General features: G+C 40.1%; 1 protein-coding gene across 10 annotated transcripts in view; it reads left to right on the top strand.

Annotated features, from left to right (window-relative positions):
* The window catches only part of MLIP (muscular LMNA interacting protein), a 294,647-nt gene that overhangs the window by 95,600 nt on the left and 175,100 nt on the right, over positions 1-23,947 (top strand). The window contains exon 1 of one of the 10 annotated variants that reach the window (XM_059880524.1): positions 7,585-7,662. The exons of 8 other annotated variants lie outside the window; for them this stretch is intronic. In XM_059880524.1, coding sequence (XP_059736507.1) covers positions 7,615-7,662 — 48 coding nt within the window. In that variant the 5' untranslated portion in view covers positions 7,585-7,614. Of the gene's footprint in view, positions 1-7,584; positions 7,663-23,947 lie in introns of those variants that run through there. One more of the 10 variants, XM_059880516.1, reaches the window with a different exon arrangement.

The following is a 23,947-nucleotide window of genomic DNA, read 5'->3' as shown; positions in this document are numbered from 1 at the left end:
TTAAAAAAACCACACCCTCTAAAGCAGTCAGGCTTCCCTGGTGGCTCAGATGGTAAAGAATCTGCCTACATTGTGGGAGACCTGGTTTCGCTCCCTGGGTTGGGAAGATCCCCTGGAGGAGGGCCTGGCAGCCCACTCCAGTGTTCTTGCCTGGAGAATTCCATGGACAGAGGAGCCTGGCGGGCTACAGTCCATGGGGTTGCAAAGAGTTGGATATGACTGAGTGAATAACACTATAGCAGTCAAAGACTGTCTTATTAATGTGAGGAAAACGTAAATGCGTTCTGTTTATGTACTAATAAAAAAAATGGGGCCCATAGCAGCATCAGCTTAGAGCACCAGCTGACCTCAGCAGAGCATTTATAAAGTCTGCAAGCAAGCAAGTAAATGCTTTAAGAAACAGATGAATAAAGCTCAGTCAAGAGCATTTATCTTCCAAATACATGACTCAGGACATATGTTTTCTTGCCAGACATGTAGTTAGATTATTTCAACTGTTACTGAGGATTATGAACCATTTTTTTTCATTAATGAGAAAATAGCTTTACATTCAGGTCAAAATTAACAGTTTTCTGCAATCCTGGTCCAGGTTGTTCTCATTTTCACTCAGCAATCTGACAGAAAAATGGAATAATGACTCTGAATAGGTTGTGTGACCACCTGACCTGCTGTCATTTTGGCAGAAATATTTCAACTGGTTCCATTTACTGCTCCTGACAAGCAGGGGACTCTTTGTTGTATCAAAGCCTTTGAGACACCTACTGCTTCAGGCTTTCACAGATTAGATTAACAATGCTTGAAAACAGACTTGTAATCAATTTCCCCTATTTTCTCCCTAAAAATTGTGCTTATAAAATACCACACAGATAATTAGTAGACAAAAGGAGATGTCTAGCTCTTGTTTGGGCCTTGGCACAAAAGATGGAACTGGTGTTGCCACGTTAGCAAATAGACGTGAATTTCAGATAAATGACAGGTACATTTTTAGTTTCAGTATGTTGAACACACTATTTGGAACATACTAATACTAAAAAATTCTTCATTTTAAATATTTTTTGGTACATAATTATATTAAAAGCTTATTTGGTGTTTATCTAAAATTCAAATTTTTTTAAATTTTATTTTATTTTTAAACTTTACATAATTGTATTAGTTTTGCCAAATATCAAAATGAATCCACCACAGGTATACATGTGTTCCCCATCCTGAACCCTCCTCCCTCCTCCCTCCCCATACCATCCCTCTGGGTCGTCCCAGTGCTCTAGCCCCAAGCATCCAGTATCGTGCATCGAACCTGGACTGGCATCTCGTTTCATACATGATATTTTACATGTTTCAATGCCATTCTCCCAAATCTTCCCACCCTCTCCCTCTCCCACTGAGTCCATAAGACTGTTCTATACATCAGTGTCTCTTTTGCTGTCTCGTACACAGGGTTATTGTTACCATCTTTCTAAATTCCATATATATGCGTTAGTATACTATATTGGTGTTTTTCCTTCTGGCTTACTTCACTCTGTATAATAGGTCAAATTTAACTGTATACTGAATCGTGTTTTAGTAAGTGCAGAACTATGATTTCTGCCATCTACTGTGTTTTATACTGGGTACTACTAAAGTTAAAATGTAAATGCTTCTACTAGGAAATTTGTGAAAAAAAATTTAATTGAAATAAAGTTATCAATGTTGTGTTACTTTCTGGTATACAGAAAAGTGATCTAGTTATAGATATTATTTTCAAATTCTTTTCCAATATGATTTATTACAGGATATTGAATAAACTTCCCTGTGCTGTTCAGTAGTATTGTGGTGTTTATCCATCTTAAATATATAGTTGGCGTTTGCTAATCTCAAATTCCCAGTCCATCCCTCCCACAAGTCTGTGCTCTATGTCCATGAGTCTGTTCCTGTTTCATATTTAGGTTCATTTGTATCATAATTTAGATTCCACATGTAAGTAATATTTTATGGTATTTGTCTTTCTCTTTCTGACTTACTTCACTTAGTATGATAATCTCTAGTTGCATCACGTTGCGGCAAATGGCATTATTCTGTTCTTTTTCACGGCAGAGTAGTATTCCATTGTATGTATGTTCTGTTTCTTCTTTGTCCATTCATCTGTTGATGGGCATTTAGGTTGGTTTCATGTCTTGGCTATAGTGCGTAGCACTGCTATGAATATAGGGTTCTGTGTATCTTTTTGAATTATAATTTTGTCTGGATATATGCCCAGGAGTAGGATTGTGGATCATATGGTAATTCTATTTTTAGTTTTTTCAAGGAACCTCCATAACGTTTTCCACAGCAGCTGCACCAATTTACATTCCCACCAACAGTGCAGAAGGGTTTCTATTTCTCCACACCCTCTCCAGCATTTGTTATTTGTACTATCAATCTAGTCTTTCATGTGTGTGTGTGTGTGTGTGTGTGTGTGTGTATAACATGCATATGACAGCAGCTATGATGTCTTGAATATTTGAAAGCACTTCAGCTCTGAACTGTCATCTTCACCATTAATTTCCAGATAAGTTGCCTTGGTTCTCCTTGCCCCATATTATGGGAAATGAGTATTTGATCATGTAATCTCCATCCCTATAGCCTCCTGCTGCCCTCCCTGCCCTGACGGATCCTCCACCATCCCTCTGGTTGTCACCCCTCCTCCTTCTGTGTTGGTTCTTAGATGTTGCCCCTCTTACTGCATTCCTTCAAATGCCACCAGCACAACACTGTTGTACGCAGTCGACTTGTACCGAAGGTTAGAAAGCTGGTGGGGATGAATCTACTCCCCAGCACAGGATGGGAAGTCTTGACATTGGGTATAGAGTATCCTGTTCTTAGAAGTTTCCTTCCATCGCACAGACCACAGGAGCCTGGCAGGCTGTAGTCCATGAGGCTGCAGAGAGTGTGACACAATTGAGAAAGTCAGCACATATTTATCTATCATCTCTACAGCTATATATATATATATATAAATCTTTATCTGAGAAAAAAAAGTTACCAACTACTAAGAGAACCAGCAGAAACTTTTTTTTTAATTTAAAAAGGTTTTTAAATTGAATGATTCTTTAAATTCTATAGTGCTTTGTAGTTATCAAAAGCTTCACAAACATGGTTTAGTATAATCTAATAACCCCCTTTCCCCTCTACTCCTATATCGCCCCTTCCCTTTTCCCACTCTCCACTGGTAACCACTGGTTTGTTCTCTGTATCTGTGAATCTGATTCTGCTTCCTTCAGACATGGTTTAGTATAATCTAATAACCCCCTTTCCTCCCTAACCCTCTATTACCCCTTCCCTTTCCTGCTCTCCACTGGTAACCACTGGTTTTTTCCCTATATCTGTGAATCTGATTCTGCTTCCTTTTTATTTCACTGGTTTGTTGTATTTGTTAGATTCTGCAGGTTACTCATATCTTACAGTATTTGCTTTGCTCTGTCTGGCTTATTTCACTTAGCATAAGGTTCTGCGAGTCTATCCACATTGCTGCAAACATCAGAATTTCATTCTTTTTTTTATGGCTGAGTAGTATGTATGCTGCATCTTTATCCATCCATCTGTTGATGATGTTTAGGTTGCTTCCATTGTAAATGATTGTACAATTATTGTAATTGTAAATTACAATTGTAAATAGCTATTGTAAATAATGCTGCTTATGAACATTGAGGTGCATGAATCTTTTCAAATTAGTTTCTGGGTTTTTTTTTGGGGGGGGGGATATATACCCAGGGATAAAATTGCTGGGTCACATGATAGTTTTATTCTTAGTTTTTGAGAAACTGCCATACTGTTCTCCACAGTGGCTGCACCTATTTACTTTTCCACGAACAGTGTATGAGGTTCCCCTTTTCTCCACACTTTTGCTAACTTTGTTATTTGTGTTCTTTTTGAGGATAACCATTCTTGTAAGTGTGTGGTGATGTCTCATTGTGCTTTTAATCTGCATTTCCCTAATGACTAGTGATGCTGAGTACTTTTTCATGTGCCTGTTGACCATCTGCATTTCCGCTTTGGAGAAATTGCTGTTCAGTTCTTTTGCCCATTTTTCAATTTGATGTTGAGTTGTATGAGTTATGTGAGTTATGTGTATACGTTGTATATTAAGACCTTATTGATCACATCATTTGCAAGTATCTTCTCCCATTCAGTATGTTTTCTTTTCATTTTATTGATGGTGTTCTTTGCTGTGCAAAAGCTTTTAAGTTTAATTAGGTCCCATTTGTTTATTTTTGCTTTTATTTCCTTTGTTTTAGGAGATTGATCCAAAAAGTATTACTGTGATTTCTGTCAGTATGCTCTGCCTATATTTCCCTCCAGGAGTTTTATAGTATCTTACATTTAGATCTTTAATCCATTTTGAATTTATTTTTGCATGTGGTTTGAATGAATGGTCTAATTTCATTCGTTTACATGTAGCTCTCTAGTTTCCCCAGCACCACTTTTTGAAGAATCTGTCTTTTCTCCATTGTATATTCTTGCTTCTTTTGGCAAAGATTAATTGTCCATAAATAGGTAGCTTTTATTTCTGACCTCTCTATCCTATAGATAGATACATAAATATTTGTCTGAAAAAAAATTTATGTAGATAGATAGATATACCATCTATCCAAAGAACCAAAACAAACTCTGAAAGTACTGTGCACTTTCTCTTTTACCTGAGGCACACCATTTATTCCTGCTTGAGATTTCATCACTAGGCTTGGTGAAAGAACATTTATTTCATCTCCTTTTATGCCCTCTTTCCCCCAGTCTTCCTCACCCTGATCTCAGAGACCTTGTTTTAAATGAACTCTATTCCAACCCTAAGATTCATGACTTTGGGATTCTGCCTGAAGTGCCCTTTAAAACTTCTGCAAAGTGCTGTTTTATTTTATTTTATTGTTCAGACCTATCTCCCCACCTCCCCTGGTCTCCTCTGGCACTAATGGATCCCTCTCCGTGCTCTTGTTTATTTGCGAGTCCCTCTCGGATCTTCCTGCAAGCAATAGATCATGTGTAATTTTCCCTCCATTTGCTCATGACAGTGGCGGGAACACAGTTGGCGCTTAATAAGTATTTGTTTACTGCACTGCCGAACTGCTGCATGGAGGTATCAATAGACAGATGCAGTTTCTCTCTTCCTTTCAGCCTAACCCTAACAGTGGGATCCAGCACTGTTCAGTATCACAAAAAGATTTTGCCCTGAAAGTGAGTTGCTTTCAAGCAATCTGATTTTCGAGAGGAGCAAGAGAGGAGCAAGATCCTGGGGAGGTGCTGCCTTCATAGTCATAAGACACTTGTGGGTTTCCACTGGAGGAGATGAAAAAGGGCACCTTTAGTGCTTGTGCAGATTACACAGAGTATTTGATCACACTGACTGTTCAGTCTCAGTTGCAATCAATGAACAGAAAGCAGCGGACCCTCTAAATCGGTGTTGGGATCAAAATATTTTTCTCAAAAATTTTTAGTACATTTTGACTTCTCCATGGCAGATTTTTTTTTTTTTTTGATACCAGGTAATGCCTGGAGAATCCCATGGACAGAGGAGCCTGGCAGGCTGCAGTCCATGGGTCACAAGAGTCGGACACGACTTAGTGACTGAACCACCACCACCACCAATGACTCATTATCATTTTATTCACTCTAGTTTCACTGTCGTTTATCTTGAGGCAGAGCCAATTGCTTGTTTGCCTCTGCTTTTGTTTCATTTTTGGAGCTTATTGTTAGTATCTTACAGTAGTTCCGATCCATAACAAAGAGCAGTAATGATCTTTAAACATTAATGGAAACTTCTTATCTCCCTCTTTCTATCATATTTTTCTCAGGATAGTTTACTGTCCTGGGTTTAGTGTTTATGATTTTCATGAGCACTTTATACTAATACACCTGTAATCTATATGTAGCTAGTTTGTGTTTTATTTGAATACCACACAAATCATGTCATGGAAGTTATTTTTTTATAATTTGCTTGTTTTCAAAATAGTCTATTTTCAGGATATTGTTATGTTGATATAATTCTAGGGAATTAATTTTATTGCTTTGTACTATTTCATTGGATACATTCATCACACTTAATTATCTATTCTTAAGTTGATGGGCTTTTGGATTCTCGTTTTCCTCTAATGGAGAGCATCAATACAATATTCAGGTACGTGATTTCTTGGGCCGTGTGCAGCAGTTTCTTTAGGCTGTGCACCTATCGCTGGTCATTGCATGTACCCACGGTCTCCTGTTCTGAGACGCTACCAAACTGCTTTCTAAGGTGGCCTTACTCTGCCTTTAGCTGTGTGTGACATTACCTGTTCCTCTGCATCCTGGCAGCATCTAGTGTTGCCAGTTTGGTTGGGGAGGAAATGACATTTCATTATGCGCTTCATTTGCACTTTCCTGATTAGGAGGCAGATTGCATATCTTTTCCTGTTTTGTTTTTGTCATTTCTGTTGCTCATTCTGTGAATTTTCTCCTTACATAACTTGCTAATTATTCCAGTTCTTAAAGGCTGCTCTATATGGAGCCCTTAAAATATATATATTTAACTTATAAATCCTTTTTAAAAAATTTGTGTACTGCCAGTGTCTTCTCCCCAACTCTGAATATGCAGAGCATTTCTCCCATTGGTGGGTTAGTGTAGTGGTGACCTCATTGTGCAATATTTTCTGTTTGCCTCTTTCTCTCATAAGGCTCAGCTGGTAAAGAATACACCTGCAGTATGGGAGAGCTGGATTCGATGCTCGGGTTGGGAAGATCCCCTGGAGAAGGGAATGGGTAACCACTCCAGTATTCTGGCCTGGAGAATTCCATGGACTATATAGTTCATGCGGTCACAAAGAGATGTGACTGAGTGACTTTCCCTTTCTCATAAGGCTGTGAATTCAAGTGAGAGCAAAAGTAGACCTTTTCATTTTTATTTCCTTCGTCCCTGGCACATAGATGATACCTAGAAAAATTGCTTGAGTTGACTCGAGAGTGTCAATTTAATATGGATGTTATTGTAAATTTGAGGCTGTACTTAAGGCTTTCAATTTGAGGAGTTTCTGTCAGCCTTAGTTATTTGATATATACACATAATGTATATTCGTATATACATACATACCAGGGATGCCCTGCAGGCTCAGTGGTAAAGAATTTGCCTGCAATACAGGAGGTGTGGATTTGATCCCTGGGTCAGGAAGATCCCCTGGAGAAGGAAATTTCAACCCACTCCAATATTCTTGTCTGGGAAATCCCATGGAGAGAGGAGCCTGGCGGGCTATAGTCCCTGGGGTCATAAAAGAGAAGGACGTGGCTTAGTGACTAAACAACACGTTTGCAACCAAAACAGATTAGGCCCTTTTCATAACCTTTAAAATAGAGCTTCCCTCCATTTCCAGGCAAAGAATTTTTCTTAGAACGACACTAAGGTTGAAATAGGTTAATATATTCAGATGCGATTTGAATAACAGATGCATCTCTATTTCTGGTCCAGAGTTGTTGGGGAGGCAGGAGAAAGGGGGGCGTGATTGTACAGTGCTTTGTCATCTTCACAGCTCATCAGTATCAGCAGCTGACACCGGCGAGTGTTTGCCAATTAGGGTCTGTCGGCTAACCCTGACCTTGTTGTTACAACCATTGCTCTCTCGACCTCTGCCAGCTTGACACATGGCACCAGGCTCCGTGGGCAGCTGGTACTTTGGACTGGAATGTTCTGTGAGTTCTCTGGCATTACTAGTGAAATTCCTTATTATTGTTACTGTGTCATGATTTTGACATTGACAATGCTGTCTCCTGTCTTTGTGTTTCTTTTTTCATATCATGGTAATATGTTGTAGTTGATGTGACTGTTTATAATGTAGCAGGTGACAGATGTTCAAGTTACTGTGGACTGATGCATGCTCGACTTAGAATTACTCCAGGAAAAGTTGATTTTACTGTAACTTTATGTAACAAGAAATCATTTGAGTAAATTGTGGGTTGGAGGGAGCATCATGAATTTAATAAGGAATTAATTTTTGTTTAAGATGTAACTAAACTCTGAAGTGTTTTGAAACACACTGAAATACATTTGAAATGTATTTCAAAATGCAATTCTAACTCCTTAACATATTCTTAGCTATGCATTAGGAGAGCAAAAATCAAAAGCCACAGTTCTCACTTCCCCACCTTGGCTGTTCTTTGAACTTCACTGCTATTTCTCTTTCTCTTTCTCTCCCTCTTTCCCTATCCCACCCTTCTCTCTCTCCTAACCTGGCATTCAAGCATTCCTAGACTCTTCAGTTGACACTTTGCACTCCACTTATGAAGTTTCATTCTGTGTTTTTCTCTCCAATAGTGCCCTTTGAAACTGAGACTTATCCACAGTAGTAGCTGGAGATAACAGCATAGTTTATGGTGCTGTATATAATTACACTGGGCATTGGGTATATCGGGCCTGGGAGGATGGCATACTGAATGGGTACTGAATGTTCCGACAGCTTCTATTTGTGAGGCGTTGCTCATGCAGTCAGGGTCACATTACCTAGGTGCCAGTGAAATGGGACAGAGAGAAAAGGATTTATCTAATCCACCATGAATGCATTCCAGAGTGATTTGATTGTTTTTCTATGCCTGCTAGCAGGTGGATATGTGTACAGGTGAAATAGCTAGGGACCTTTTTTATTTTGGTTAATAAGGATAGAGGTGGTCTTTGTCTTGCAATTTCAGGCATTTTTATTCTTCTAGAATTTGTCAAATTGGGAAGATTAGTGTGTTTTCATTGCCTTTTAAGCTTGTTCCCCCAGGGTAGCACAGCTGTAACTGTTCCCAATATATCCTTACTATTGTAAAGGCCTTTTTATCTCAGAGGCAAGGGAGCGGTTGAATACTAAGTTTTTATTCCAGAAATTCAGCTGTTGTGAACTTCTATAAAATTCTGTCTTGACTTCATTTATTTTCTGTCTGGAAGTTACATATGTCACGACTTGAAGGTTCTTTGAGATGATGTCAAGTTACTATAGAAATGTGTTCAGATTCTGCAACAAGTGCATACTTCTTGGAAGATCTAATAACACGGATAGGTCTGATTTCAAATCCATTGTGCTTAGCCTGTAGATGGCTTTTCTCCAGGAACTGCACCTGTGGGAGACTTTTCACCTTCAGTAAATCCCAGTCTCCAGATAGGAGCTCCTTCAGTGGGTAACCAACTGAAGGACGAGACGGGGCTCACTGAGAGCGCATCTCCAGCCTACTCCTTTCTCTTGAGTCAGTCTGTTCATTTCCAACTGGTCATGTCGCAAGTTACATCTCTGAGAGGCATCTCTCTGAGAAGCATTGTAGGATATTGGTTAAGATCACACTGCCATGGCATCAGAAAGATCTGGATTTGAGTTCCAGGTCTACCATTTACTTGGTGTATGGCCTTGTGAGATGTTATTTAACCATTTTTGAAAATTATTAAGACTTTATTTTTTAGAGCAATTTAAGGCTCACAGTAAAATTGAGGGGCAGGTACAGAGATTACCACATACCCTCTGCCTTCACACATCCATAACCTTTCCTATTTTTAACATCTCCCACCAGAGTGATATGTTCATTGTAATACATGAACCTATATAGACACACAATCACCCAAAGTTGATAGTTTCGTGGTCATACACTCATACACAGTGTTCCCTTATTATTCTTTTAATGTCCATAGCATCTGTAGTGATGTCACTTTAAAGCATCTCCCAGATCAAGAAATGGAACCTTCATCTCAGAAGCCCTCCATCCTCCCTTCCTTTGAAGAAGTCATTGTGTACAGAGCTGCCCACCAGTGTTCATCCTGCCTACCAGTGTTCATCCTCCTGTAAGCATCTATTCACATTTACTTTCTTATCCAGGTCCAAAACTTTGGAGCAACCATTGACTCCTCTCTTTTTTTCTCATACCCCACATTCAGTCCATCAGCCTCATCATTGATCTGAAAATAGAGTCTCTCCAGTTCTCACTTCTTCCACAGCTATTGCCTTGGTCCCAAACCCATACTTCCTTGTCTGTGCAAAATTAGTGCCTCCAACCTGCCCTCTTTGCTGCCCCCTGTTCCCCTAAAGTGTATTGTCTTCTATTTTTAACTGTAAATTTTATTCTTTTGCAAAGTTTCAGATTCCCCTACACCTGTTCTTTCCCAGGACATCTTGTCATAACAAATCAGTTTAAATAAGCCAGTATGATTAGCATCTATTGCCAAATAACTCTCTGTGCATTTGAAATAAGAAAGTAGTGACAGTTCAATTGTATTTTTGCTTCAGGCTAACAAAGGATTCATTATAGCATGTTGATAGCTGATATTTCTGATTTTTAAAAACTGAGGTATGCATAATTAAAACTAAAAATGTTTAATAGATATATTCTTTTCAAACTTTTTACTTTTTTATTTTAAAAATGTCAAAGCTGCAGAAAAACTCGAAGAAATGTACAATGAACATCAAATAATGTTCACCTAGATTCACCAATTATTTAACATTTTGCCATATTTGCTTTATATCTCTATCTTCACCATCATCATCATCTATCATCATTTTTGTTGAACCAATTCAGGGTAAGATGTTGACATCACAATATTTAATCCCAAAATACTTCAGCATGAATCTTCTAATTACAAGAAAATTTTCTTCCTATAACTCATTACAGTTATAAAATTTAGGAAATTTAGCATAGATATAGTATTGTTTTTGAACATATGTTTTATATTAATTTCCACAGCTTATACCTTCATCCCAAACTCATTCTTTCTTGCTTGGATTAATGCAAAATTAGTGAACTACTCTTTATAGCAATCTTCTTTATAGCATCATCTCTTTTCAATTCAGAATGTAACCCAGAGTCATGTGTTCTATTTAGATGTATGTCTTTTTGGTTTTCTTTATATAGGACATTTTCTCAACTTTTGTCTTTTCTGACATTGACAGTTTGAAGACTGCAGCGTATTCGTTTGGTAGTCCTTTAATTTGGGTGTTTTTGTTTGTTCCCTCATGATGAGATTCAGATTATTATTTTCATCTAGAATGAAATACAAGAAATGTATTCCTGTTATTATCACATAAGAAAGCACATGATTTCAGTTTGCTACTTTTTTGTTGACATTCATGTTGATTACTTGTATAAGTTGATGTCTACCATATTCATCTCCTGTAAAATATTTCCTCTCTCCTTGCAATTAATTAGCAATCTATGAGGAGGCATTGAGACTGAATGTGCTGTTCTCAGCCTTCTATCTGATGGCTTTGGCATTTATTAGGATTCATTTTTTTCTAACTCTGATATTATTTCTACTTTTAGTTGGTACTCTCATGCTAGGAAGAACTTTCTCCCCCTACCCATGTATTTATGTTTTAGGTGGAATTTTTAGTATTGTTCCCAACCAGGGTTCTTGGCCTCCTTGATCAATGGAAACTGACTAGAGGCCAGACAAGAAATTTAAGCAAGGCTTTATTGGAGCCCCCGCTGCAGCAGAGGGGAGCAAAAACAAGTAACAGATTCCCTTGCTGGCTCACTCACCAAAGGGGGTGAGCTGGTTCTTTATGTGGGGTGAGGGTAGTGGTGAGTCCAGGGGTTGGGCAGGAGGGGTGGCTTAGCTGATTTGCTCACCGCTTTGGTGGTGGTGTATGCAGGGGGCATGTGCAGTACCCTGCTTTTGCTCCCAGTTCTTCAAAAGTGGCAACTAATTTTTTTTTTTTGGTCTTCTGTATCTTGTCCATAATTTTGGAGAAGGCAATGGCACCCCAGTCCAGTACTCTTGCCTGGAAAATCCCATGGACAGAGGAGCCTAGTAGGCCGCAGTCCATGGGGTCACTAAGAGTTGGACACGACTGAGCGACTTCACTTTCACTTTTCAATTTTCATGCATTGGAGAAGGAAATGGCAACCCACTCCAGTGTTCTTGCCTGGAGAATCCCAGGGAAGGGGGAGCCTGGTGGGCTGCAGTCTATGGGGTTGCATAGAGTTGGATACCACTGAAGCAACTTAGCAGCAGTCCATAATTTGCCCCAGGTGTGCATGCACACAGCTATTTTTAGTCCCTTGTAGTTTCTTTGTATTTTGTTGCTGGAGGAGATGTTTGTCCGGGTCCAAGCATTGCAGCACTGCAGTAGAGGGTTCCAGGTCGCAGCCTGTCTCAGTATCATCTTGTAGTTTTCTTGACTCAACTTTGGATTTGGTTATTTCTCCAACCCTTGTCCTTTTTAAGGGGATATAGCAGGAATCAAGATTTAGGTGCCATATGTGTTTATTGTTTCTGGGGTATCATTGCCTCTAAGTCCTTTCAGCAGAAACAACTAGGAAAAGCAAATATTTTTCTAGTCATCTCTACCATCCACTGAATTGGGGTTATTTCTGATCTTCCCCCTTCACATTTATATCTTTTTTCTCCCACAGTGAAGGATCTACAGCTTCACATAACAATATACATTAGTCTTAAAATATAATATTGAGGAAAACAAGTCAGACTTAAAAGAGTTCATGCCATATGAGTCCGTTTACATAGAGCTAAGAAGACCCGTTGATACCTGTGGGGAAATTACCAAGATGGCGTCAGTCCGGCTCTCTCGCCCCACGCTCTCATGGCCTCTCACGGCATGCTCTGTAAACAGTGACTTTGCATGAGGTATTCTCTTGGCCACGGGCTACTTTTTGTCCTGTAAGTGTATATAAGCTTCACCTGGAAAAGCCCTGAAGAGTTGTGTGTAGTTATGTTGTACTGAACTGTACTGTACCAGCCAGGAGAAAATAAATGCATCTGCAGTCCCTACGCAGATGGAACTCCTCGCATTTTCTTCCGGCCGCTTAGTTCTCACCTTACCTACCGTGCGTTCAGCAAACAGTGCGCACAGTGAGATACAGAGAAACGATTGGTGCTGTGAGCAGAATCGACAATAGAATACCCCAATAGAAAACCAAAAGTTTAAAGACAGACTCACACCCCTCTCCCCCCTCCCCTGCCCCCGCCACAGTTGACCTTGTTCTGTGCTCTTAGCAGGTAGGGTAGCGATTACCCTTGGTCGGCCATTACTAGATTGATAGCGACAGGAAGGGAGAATGAGGACGTCTTCTGTGCTGGAGAAGTTCTGTTTCTTGATCTGGGACATGATTCTAAGGGTATATTCGATTCTGTAAGATCTTTGACTTGTATACTAATGTTTTATGCCTTTTTTTGGCATATGTACTAAACTCAAAAGTTAGATTACTTTCTTTTGTTGTCCATTGTGTTATGTTGTCAATTCTATATCTGTGTTAATTTGTTTCTCTTTATAGTCACTGGTGCGATTCCTCCCCATTGTTGTTGATTTAATTTTACCTTTTTGAATATTTTAAAGATTAGCGTGATTTCAGTGGTCAAAGCTATACAAAAAAGTGTCCTTGGAGAAAGAGGCTTATTCCAGTGTCCCTCTGCTGTTCTCCTCCCCTCCCCATTGCAAGTCATCAATTTATTTATCTCTATATTGTCATGTCCTATTATTTATTCCTAATACAGCCAGAATGACCCTTTCACAGGATAAGGAGATCGTGTTACTTCTTTGCTCCAAATATTCCAAGAGTTTCCCTTCTCATTCAGAATGAAAACTCAAGTCCTCACAGTGGTGGACAGGTCTTCACATCTGACCTGGGTTCCTCAAGCCTCTCCTGGCCGCATCTCCAGGGACTCTTCCCCAGGATCACTGGTCCTCAGCCACCCCAGGCTCTGTTTCTCAGTCAGATCTCCTCCCACCTCCGGTTCTTGGCTTTTGCTATCCTCTCTTCCTGAGGTGTTTCCTCTAGAGATCAGCATGACTCATTTCCTTACTTCCTTCAAGTTCCTTTTTAAAAGTCACCTCAAGGAAGTCTTCCTGTTCACTTTATTTAAAATGTATCATACTCCCATCTCCACTTCCTGGTACTCTGTATCCAGCTGCCACTGTTATCTTTTCCTCAGCACCACTGCTGCTGCTGCTAAGTTGCTTCAGTCGTGTCCGACTCTGTGCAACCCCATAGACAGCAGCCCACCAGCCTCCCCCGTCCCTGGGATTCTCCAGGCAAGAACACTGGAGTGGGTTGCCATTTCCTTCTCCATCCTCAGCACTATTGCACTCTAATATATAGCTTTTTTCTTTTGTTGTCTCTCTCTCCTCCAGAATAGAGGCTCCAAGAGGGCAGGGAATTTTGTATGTTTAGGTCACCGCTGTCTCCAGAACCGAATGATACACCGCTCACGCTCAGATCAACATTTATTTTAAAAAAGCAAATGAATGAACACTGTTGAGGAGATAACAGTGGGAATGGCCTTGGAAATTCCATATGAATATGGTACCAGAGCCAAAATAACATAGTGTAGAAGCAACTCTTCCGTAGCTCTAAGGGTGGAGGGTCAGGGGTGGGGCGGATATTACAAAATCTGCCTTAGAGACATAAACCTCTCAGGATGTTAGAAGGTTCAGGTTGCTCGCAATAAGCTTCGGGGTTTAGATTGTTTATCAATTAAGAAGAATGAACTGAGTGACTCAGTTGAGGTAGATATTTCATGGAGGGAAAGTGTTTTAAGAAACGGAAGGGAAAAGAAAGAAAGGAAAAAGGGAAATCAAGGAGAAAAAGTATGGACAAAAGAGAAATGAATGCAGTTGTAAGGGAGGGACTTCCCTGTGGTTCAGTAGATAAGACCTTGCCTTCCAGTGCAGAGGATGCAGGTTCGATCCCTGTTCAGGGAACTAGGATCCCACATGCCTCTCTGACAAAAAAAATCAAAACATGAAACAGAAACAAATTTGAAACTAATTCAATAAAGAGTTTGAAAAATGGTCGGCATAAAAAAGTCTTTAGGGTAAAAAAAAAAAAAAAAAAGAGCCAAGGAATTTCAGGTAAGAGCATCCTTGGAAGCTGTTGGTAGCTTCTCCTGGGCCCTCCGGCTTCTGCACTGGAGGGCCCATGCTCTTAGATCTGCGTGGCAGTGAAAGAGAAAGAGTGCAAGTCTCAACCCACGTGGGCGCGTTTGTCGGGAGAACATTACTCTGGTTGAACGGAGGAAAGCAGGTTTAGCCTGGATGATGCTGTCATTTACTGGACTGATCAAGAAAACTGTAAATAGCAGAGAGATATTCAGATGCTTATGAAGGAAACTCCTTTTCTGGTTTCTTCTACCTGCCCTTGAGATCCTTACCCTTTGCCAGAAGGCCCATCTGCCAGTCTTTCGGAAGAGCCTGAAGCCCTGCTTGGGGAGTGTGCCCAACGGGAAAACATCTGGGGAGGCTGAGTTTAGTGTTGAGCTCAACTTCTCCAGCTGAGCAGCTGCCTTTGGGAGCCTTAAGAAAGGACCCTAGGGTTATTTTCACTTGAGCTCTTGCTCTAAAGAAGAAATGTGTGTCTTCTTATGCTAATGTGTTTTCCAAATGTTGCACATTTAGTTGAAACCAGGTGGTTTTAGAATTAAGGTAAAAGAGTTTGTCTTTTCTGAAGAAAATCCAGGAAAAGAGAAACTTCTGTGAGGTCTCTGAGGCGCCCAGCTCCCTGAAAGTGTCAAAGGTCCGAGGCTGGAGCTTTGGGAGAGAAAAAGGTGTGTGTGAATAACCTAACTGGAGACATGAGGGACTGGCAAGGCGCTTGAGTGTAGGGCTGGCAAAGTATAGGTTTGTTTTACCCTTCATTGCTTCCCTGGTGTTCTGTGGCAGATGAGACAGTCTCCAAGCCAGAGCTGGAAAAGGCCAGAGAGCATGACCAGCCATAAAAACTGGGTCATGGCTTCACTTTGTACATGAAGATAAATGCCACTCATCCATGTCCACCTTCTCTCTAGGCTGTTCTTTAAATGTTAAGGGCATCAAAGAATGTCTCCTAAAGCACATTGTCCCTTGGATTTTAGGGCAAACTAGCTTCTTAGCTTTGGTGGGTATTGTTTGCCACTCCTTATGATGTTCCAAAACCAGCGCCTCATAAAAGTCAGCTGTGCGTGGCGCTTGAGTAGCCTGCGTTACATGTATCGCAGTGGTCTCAGAGTGGGTGCCACGTCTCGGTTGTTGTGCCAACGCAACCTGTTAGTGATCTCATTAGCGAGGCAGCTGGAAGAAGGGTCTCGGTCTCTGTCCTCTTTGAAGAAAGAATTCAGCAGAGAGCCCAAAGTTTGAAACAGATCAAGCATTTATTAGAAGCAAAGTGCAATGTGTATGGAAGAGTACATGAACTCAGAGTGAGTTGTGCCCAATAGTTAGGGGCCGCTTAGACCATTTTCACGGGGGCGGTCTTCTGGGTCATCTCTGGCAGGTTGTCTTGCTTGTGGCCGTGTTTAACCCAACTCAGGGCCCTTCCTGGTAGTCATGTGCATCTCTCAGCCAAGACGGATTTCAGTTGGAAGGTTTCTGGGGGTTGGCAGAACATGTTGTGTGCTGGCAGCTCCTTCCTCCCTTACACCCTCCCTACATGGAGTACCTTCTCTGCACATGTGTCAGGCTGGGAAATCCCCTTGACCGCAAGTGTGAGGAAATTGTGGTCACTTTGCCTTCCACCCAGTCCATGCCTGGTGCTCCTGTTGGTATCTTATCTTGAAGTGTTAGCAGGAGACTGGTTGCAGCTGTTCAGCCTGGGGTCCATCGGTCTCCTCCGTTATTAGGGCTTCGCAGGGGTTATTAATCTGTATTAATTTTTATTTTCACCATTTTGATTTCCATTTAGGTGCAATTTTTACATTATATGTTTGTGCAGGTGTACACACACAAGATAATTAATAAATAAACAAACAAATATTCATATAGTGAAAGCATGCACATGGATTATTTTATTATTTATTCCTGGTGCATACTCCAGGAATCTTGGAGACTGCTATATGGAGATCATATGTGCTCTGACACCCCCACCTCAACCTAAACAATCCTATGTGCTAACCCCTAAGAAGACTTAGTGTATTAAACCTTTAAGTGTGTCTTATATATGCAACATGATAGAGAATGCTGACCCACTAGAAGGGAGTTTCTTCATCTCTTTTAGTGAATATGCTCATTCTTATGCTATGAATGATAACTAAATATACTTTCTTAAAACTTTTTTAAAATTAAATTTTTCCTCCCAATTAAAACATTTTTTGAAGATAATGCAAATAATTTGAACACTTCTAGTGGAACATAAAAAAAGAAAGAAAGAAAATAAAGCATTTAGACAAAATTCTGAAGGTTTTTAAAAAAAAAATTATTTCCATAACTAAAAATACATTCAGAAGTACAACAAAAGCATCTTTCTTTTCAAAGACACTTGGTTTTCTCTGAGTTTTAGTTAAATTAGTAATTAAATTGACTCACAATTTAGAAGACGTATATGAACTTTCAGAGATTCTCTACACTTGTAGCCATGCTGAGTTACATTACTTTGATGATAAAAAGAAGTCCTTTCACAATAATATTTCAATAAGGCTGAAATACCTACTTTCCATGATATAAATACAATTAGGAATTACCTTACCTGGGCTGGAATTGTAGGCTGCTTGGCATTTTATATTACCTGAATAAGCTTGTATTCCAAGGCCACAAGATAATTTTCTTTCCAGGATTCAAAACTGTACTTCTCTTAATAGAGTGGAGAATGTGATTGAAATGCATTTTGGTTCTGAAGAATGACAGGTGTGCTGAATGGTTTAGGATGTTTCTGTTTCTCATGGGTAGAATGCTAATAAAACAGCTCAAAGTCCAAGACTGTCCCTCCACAGAATTTTCATACCTGAACATTTGAGTCTTTCCGAAACCAGAATCAGAATCCCCTTGAAACATCATCTCAAAAAGCCAAAATAAAATGTTACGTCCCATTACACCAAATATCCTTGAAGAATTTACTAAACCCTGAATTAAACCCAAATATTGAATTTATTTTTAAACTAAAATCTATATTGTACAAGCATATTTTAAAAATATTTTGTTTGAACAGCTGCCAAACTTGCATATTTAAAAAACTATGGGATGGTAACCAAATGAGGCCATTAACATATCTTCTGAATGAAACTGACCTTGATCCAGTGCCTTGGTGGTAAGTCCCTGGATCGAACCTCCTTACCTGCCCACACCTCTGCAACCAATTTCCCATGAATCCTTATGGATAGTACCTCCCCACCTCTTAAATAACCTTGTCTCTAATTTGGAAGCATCATTTTTAGAGAGATGAGAGTGCTTTTGTTACCTGATTCTTGGTTTCTTTTTCTTTTGCTGTTGCACATTAAAAGTGGCAAGAAACATAAGCAGAGGGTCTCAGACTTCACCTCCCCATCATGAGTGAGATCTGATCCTTAAGGGATTTACATTTTCTTCTCAACTGTTCATCAGTGATAAAGTTCTGCCCATGTCTTGTCTGGCAGAAAAGTCTCAGATGGCTGTATAAAGTGCACCCACAAGCTTATAAGGACATCTTGAGATATAGACATTCATGTATAAGAATTACATTGAAGATGCCTCTTCTCTGTTAGAATCAATTAGGCTTTCAGACTACTCTAACCCCTCCTGGGAAGACACTCCCACTCTGTCATCAGTTGGCATGTCTGACAATCTTATTCTAAGTTTTTTACTGTGGTTGGTTTTAATTTTCACCTTCTATCCAAAGCAACTTTCTTTGACCATTACAATCTCCATCCTTCTGACTCCAAGGCAGTCTTTTTAACCCTCTCACTCTGAACGATTGGTTGATGTGACCAGTTGTGTGCAGGGCATTCCATCTGTGTTAAGTACTATGTCTGTGTGTATGTGTGTGGTGGTGGTGGTGGAGAAGTTCTCTCTCTCTCTCTCATGCACACACACACACACACACACACAGAAGATAGGACTGCAAATTTGGTATGGATGGCTTTAAAATTCTCCAGCAATCCTGAGGCGGCAAGTAGGAGAGTCATGAAGGGATCTGCAGCTTTGCTAAACATGAATTTGAATCCCATCTACTTGAGGTTAAGGTAGGGAAGCAAGTCACTTAGCGAATATTTAAGCCAACTGTTTCACCAAAATAGGGCTTCCCAAGTGGTGCTAGTGGTAAAGCGCCTGCAACACAGGCAATGTAAGAGATGCAGTTACCATCCCTGGATCAGGAAGATCCCCTGGATAAGGGCATGGCAACCCTCTCCAGTATTCTTGCCTGGAGAATCCCATGGACAGGGGAGACTGGCCTGCTAAGGTCTATCGGCTCACAAAGAGTCAGACGTGACTGAAGCAACTTAGCACTCAGGCACGCACAGACCAAAATATAGCATCGTCACAATCGTTCATTTTCATATTTTTGTTTGTCTGTTTTGTTGTCAGGGAAATACTGTAAAAAGGTTTTGTCATCCTCAGCACTGCTGACATTTTGGGCCAAACAGACTATTGTTGAGTGGCCTGACCAGCGCACTCTAGGATGTTTAGAAACACCCCGGCCTCTACCCACTAGATGCCAGCAGCTCACTCCTCCCCATTTTTGCAACAATCAAAAGTGACTCCAGCCGTGACCTTCAGGGAGTAGAACAGTCCCAGCAGAGAACCCCTTCTAGATTGATGAGTAATAACTGAGCCACTGGAGTTTTCTGGAAACTTTTATTTTTTAAAGACATTTATTAAATATGGAAAATGAAATACTATAAAATCTACAGGTCTTTTAAGGAAGGCATCTTGTACAGAGGAAGCCTCTAAATTTTTATTCAGTGAAGTTTGAACTAATGTCTTCTTTTTCTGTTGAATAACAGTGTCTTCACTACAGGCATTCTTATTCGATGCTTGAGAGAAAATACTTGTCAATTGAATTTAAGATGAAATGGAGAATAGGGAAGATTTTATTCATAGAATCTGTTTAGGAGATTGGCCTTGTCAGTAAGATAGGAGTAAGGATGAGTTTTCAAGATCTTTGGAACAAAAATCAGTGAGTTCCAAATAAATGGTATTTAAAAAAAATGTTTTATTTTATATTAGAGTTTAGGTGATGTACACTGTGTTAGTTTCAGGTGTACAGCAAAGTGATTCAGCTCTACATGTACATAAACATTCTTTTTCAGATTCTTTTCGCATATAGATTATCATAGGATATTGAGTAGAGTGCCCTGGGCTATACAGTGGTAATGCTAGTTTTTATTACTTCAATGAAATCTAGCCGTTCCCTAATCACTGTGGGAACAAGCAAAGACTTGACCCTTATTGTCTGGGAACCGTGCCAGGCATTCAGCTTCTGTGAGGATCAGCTCTGGTGATCCTTCTAAACCCCAGGTGTCCACCTGTGCATTTATTTAAATTACACTCATGCCTGCTGTTGGAGAGCTTATAAACATTCAGCACAATCAAAACTTCTTATTTATTCTCTCACTTTGTGCTCACAAGTCATATAATTCTCCTTTTCATTCTTCAGTTTTCAGAGTCTTTATTCTGCAAAACACACTTAACTGAGCTTGTGTTTCTGAATACTAATCCATGAAGATGGTTTTCGGAAGGGGAATGGCAGCTAAGTGAGGTGCTGGTAATTTGTCAACGTGGATACTTTTTACTGCATGACTTGACTAGGATCTGGAATTAAATGCCCACGAGAGAGGATTAAAAATAGAATGGGTTTCAGTTTCAGAAAGTGAATTCTTGAAGTGTCTTTCCTGTCCTTTCCATTCAATTTATCACACACGCTGCCACTACCATTTCTGCAAATGAGGCAGAGTGTCATTGAATTGGAACCCAAAAGGCTGGATTCTGTTGGCTGGATTTTTCTACAGACTGATGAGTTGCCATTTCAATGCAAATCATAACATACCTGTCCTGCAAGAGCATTGACCGTACCTTTAAAGGGAAATCAGAACTGGAAAACATTGCTCTTTTTTGTACATCTTGATACATGTTTGATTCCTTTCAAAGTGGTCCCTGTGGAACGGTTTATTTGGTCTTGTCTTACTTACATGGGCTTCCCCGATGGCTCAGTGGGTAAAGAATCCACCTGCTAATGCAGGAGACATAAGAGATGCAGGTTCTGTCCCTGGGTCAGAAAGATCCTCTGGAGGAGGAAGTGGCTACCCATTCTGGTATTCTTGCCTGGAGAATCCCATGGACAGAGGAGCCTGACGGGCTACAGTCCACAGGGTTGTGAAGAGTCGGACATGACTGAGTGGCTAAGCACACACGCTTACTTATATGCAGGCAAGGAGGACCACAAAAATCAGGTTTTTCAGAGTTTATTTCTTTATTGATCATATTTTCCCAAAGTATATTTAAATATAAGTATAGTTATATTATATCTATAATGTAGCAAAAGTGTCATTATTGTTAATGAATATGTTCATAGTCTATGATAATGATCTAAATGACATCATAATAGAATTTGTCTGCAATGTACTAGAACCAAATTTATAATAATAGTAAAGAATTATAAAGAATTTCTCAATAATTGGAAGACTTGGAGTGTTGAGAGGATTGGTACAATTTACATTTCTATTGATTTTCCATCACTTTAGTGTGTGGTTTGAGTGAGTTTATCACAGTGAGAAAAGGGTAGAGGGTTACTGAGTCTTTCAGCTACACAAAGCTCAGCTCATTTGGCCCAATGGCTTTCAGATTTGTGGACCGCAAATCCCATGTGTGTATGTCTGTGTCTGTGTGAGAGAATCTGAAACAGTCTCTGATATTGTGCTTATTGGGATATTTTCTATTACATTTGATTGTTTTCCATTCTGCTCGTGAATTCATTTAAAAATACTGAACACAATTTATTCGTGTTCATAACCTGTGACTTGAAAAACACTGATCTAGTGAAAAATTTTTTTTCTAAAATCTATTTATTACTGTCTGGTACCCATTTTTTTTAACTTTTTATTTTATTTTGGAGTTTGGCCAACTGGCAGTGTTGTAATAGTTTCAGGTGGACAGCAGAGGCACTCAACCATGCATATATATGCATCCGTTCTCCCCCAAACTCCCCTCCCATCCGGGCTGCCACACAACATTGAGCAGAGTTCCATGTGCTATACAGTAGGTCCTTGTTGGTTATCTCCTTTAAATATAGCAATATGTACGTGTCGATGTCAAACTCCTTAACTATCTCTTACTCCTATTCTTACTCCCCATCTTTTTTCTAAGTCTGTGTTTTATTAAAAAGCAGGACTGGTTCAGGGAATGAACAAAGTTTCCCTAACTTAAACTGTAGAAATATCTTTCAGTGTTGTGATGCTTTTTCTCCAAGGCATGGCTGTATTTGCGCTATGGATGAACTCCTGAAACTGATAGAAAAGCTAGAGGTGTTTTCTTTTTCTCAATCTGCTTATTCTGAAATACATCTAGGTTTTATTTTATAGATGAATAAACTATAATCCCCTGAAAAACCCAAATAACACAACAATCAAAACAAACAAATGCTGATCAAGTCCAGCAGCTATGTTTTATGAAAAATCTGGGGTCCTTGAACAGGAAGTGACTTGGCTAAGATCCAACATCTTCAGTTCAGTTCAGTTCAGTCGTTCATTCGCGTCTGACTCTTTGCGACTCCATGAATCGCAGCACACCAGGCCTCCCTGTCCATCACCAACTTCCGGAGTTCACTCAGACTCACGTCCATCAAGTCGGTGATGCCATCCAGCCATTCCATCCTCTGTCGTTCCCTTCTCCTCCTGCCCCCAATCCCTCCCAGCATCAGAGTCTTTTCCAATAAGTCAACTCTTCGCATGAGGTGGCCAAAGTACTGGAGTTTCAGCTTTAGCATCATTCCTTCCAAAGAACACCCAGGACTGATCTTCTTTAGAATGGACTGGTTAGATCTCCTTGCAGTCCAAGGGACTCTCAAGAGTCTTCTCCAACACCACAGTTCAAAAGCATCAGTTCTTCAGTGCTCAGCTTTCTTCACAGTCCAACTCTCGCATCCATACATGACCACTGGAAAAACCATAGCCTTGACTAGACGGACCTTTGTTGGCAAAGTAATGTCTTTGCTTTTCAATATGCTATCTAGGTTGGTCATAACTTTCCTTCCAGGGTGTAAGCGTCTTTTAGCAGCTAAAACAAGCATTCTTTTAAAAACATGTATGGAATTTCATATTCATTTCATTTAGCATTTGGTGCTTACAAAGTGATTTATGGCTAATCTGGAAAGTTCTTTCAGAGAATTCCCTGGCAGTCCAGTGATAAGGACTTGGAGTTTTCACTGCAGGACTTTCTGGGTTCGATCCCTGGTCTGGGAACTAAGATTCTGCAATCCAAGTGGAGTGGAAAAAAAAAAAAAAACAAAAACCAAGCAAATAAACAGAAAATACTTTCAGTCTGCTCTGATGGAAATCAGGGCAGGCCTTACCCACTGCCACTGTGCGTGCCCACACACACTTGTTCATGTGGGTGACTGGCCCTGTAACACCAAGGCCCAAGAAACCTGACTTGTGTTGCTGGCTTTTAGTTACCTTCATGCTGTGGGAGAAGCAAGAAGTTCCTCAGCTGGGCTCTTTACACTCTGAGCCCTGGGGAGCCCACGTGGATGACACAGCAGGAGGAAAAAGGGAGCTGGGGCTATGCAAACTGCCCGCTCTGTCTCAGGCTGCTGTCACAGTGCATGACCTTGGGAAACCATTTGACCTTTCTGTATCTTGGTTTATCTTATCTGCCACAAGGAGATAATAATATCATACTTCTTTTCTTCTTTCTGTGCAAATCAAGTGAGAGCAGAGAATGAAAGCTTTTTTGAAAGGCCAAAATGATACCTACATACTGAATGGGTATTACAAAAGATTTTCCCTCTTGTCAACAGATATATCTTTTCTTTATTTTCTAGAAATAGAAAGGCACACAAGTGATTATTATGATTGTTCCTGTGTTTCATCTGAAGAAAAACCATTAATAAAATCAAATGTTGAGTTTTCTGGTTATATGTTTTTCATGCATATTAAAATAAATAGAGCTCTTAAACTGTTTATAAACGTATCTTATAAAATCATCTTGAGTAGCAGCATGGGGTATGTGGATCAGACTTGGACGAGGAGGTGGGGAGCAGGCATTTGCCTTGGTGATGGCAGGTCTCACTCTGCCTTCCGTCTGCTTCCCGTGTGACCGTGGACAAACGACTCAGTCTCTGA

The sequence above is a fragment of the Bos taurus genome, chromosome 23 (genome assembly GCF_002263795.3).
Source record: "Bos taurus isolate L1 Dominette 01449 registration number 42190680 breed Hereford chromosome 23, ARS-UCD2.0, whole genome shotgun sequence".
Lineage (NCBI taxonomy): Eukaryota > Metazoa > Chordata > Mammalia > Artiodactyla > Bovidae > Bos > Bos taurus.
Note: the sequence above shows the minus strand (reverse complement) of the source record. Positions and strands in the feature narration are given on the sequence as shown.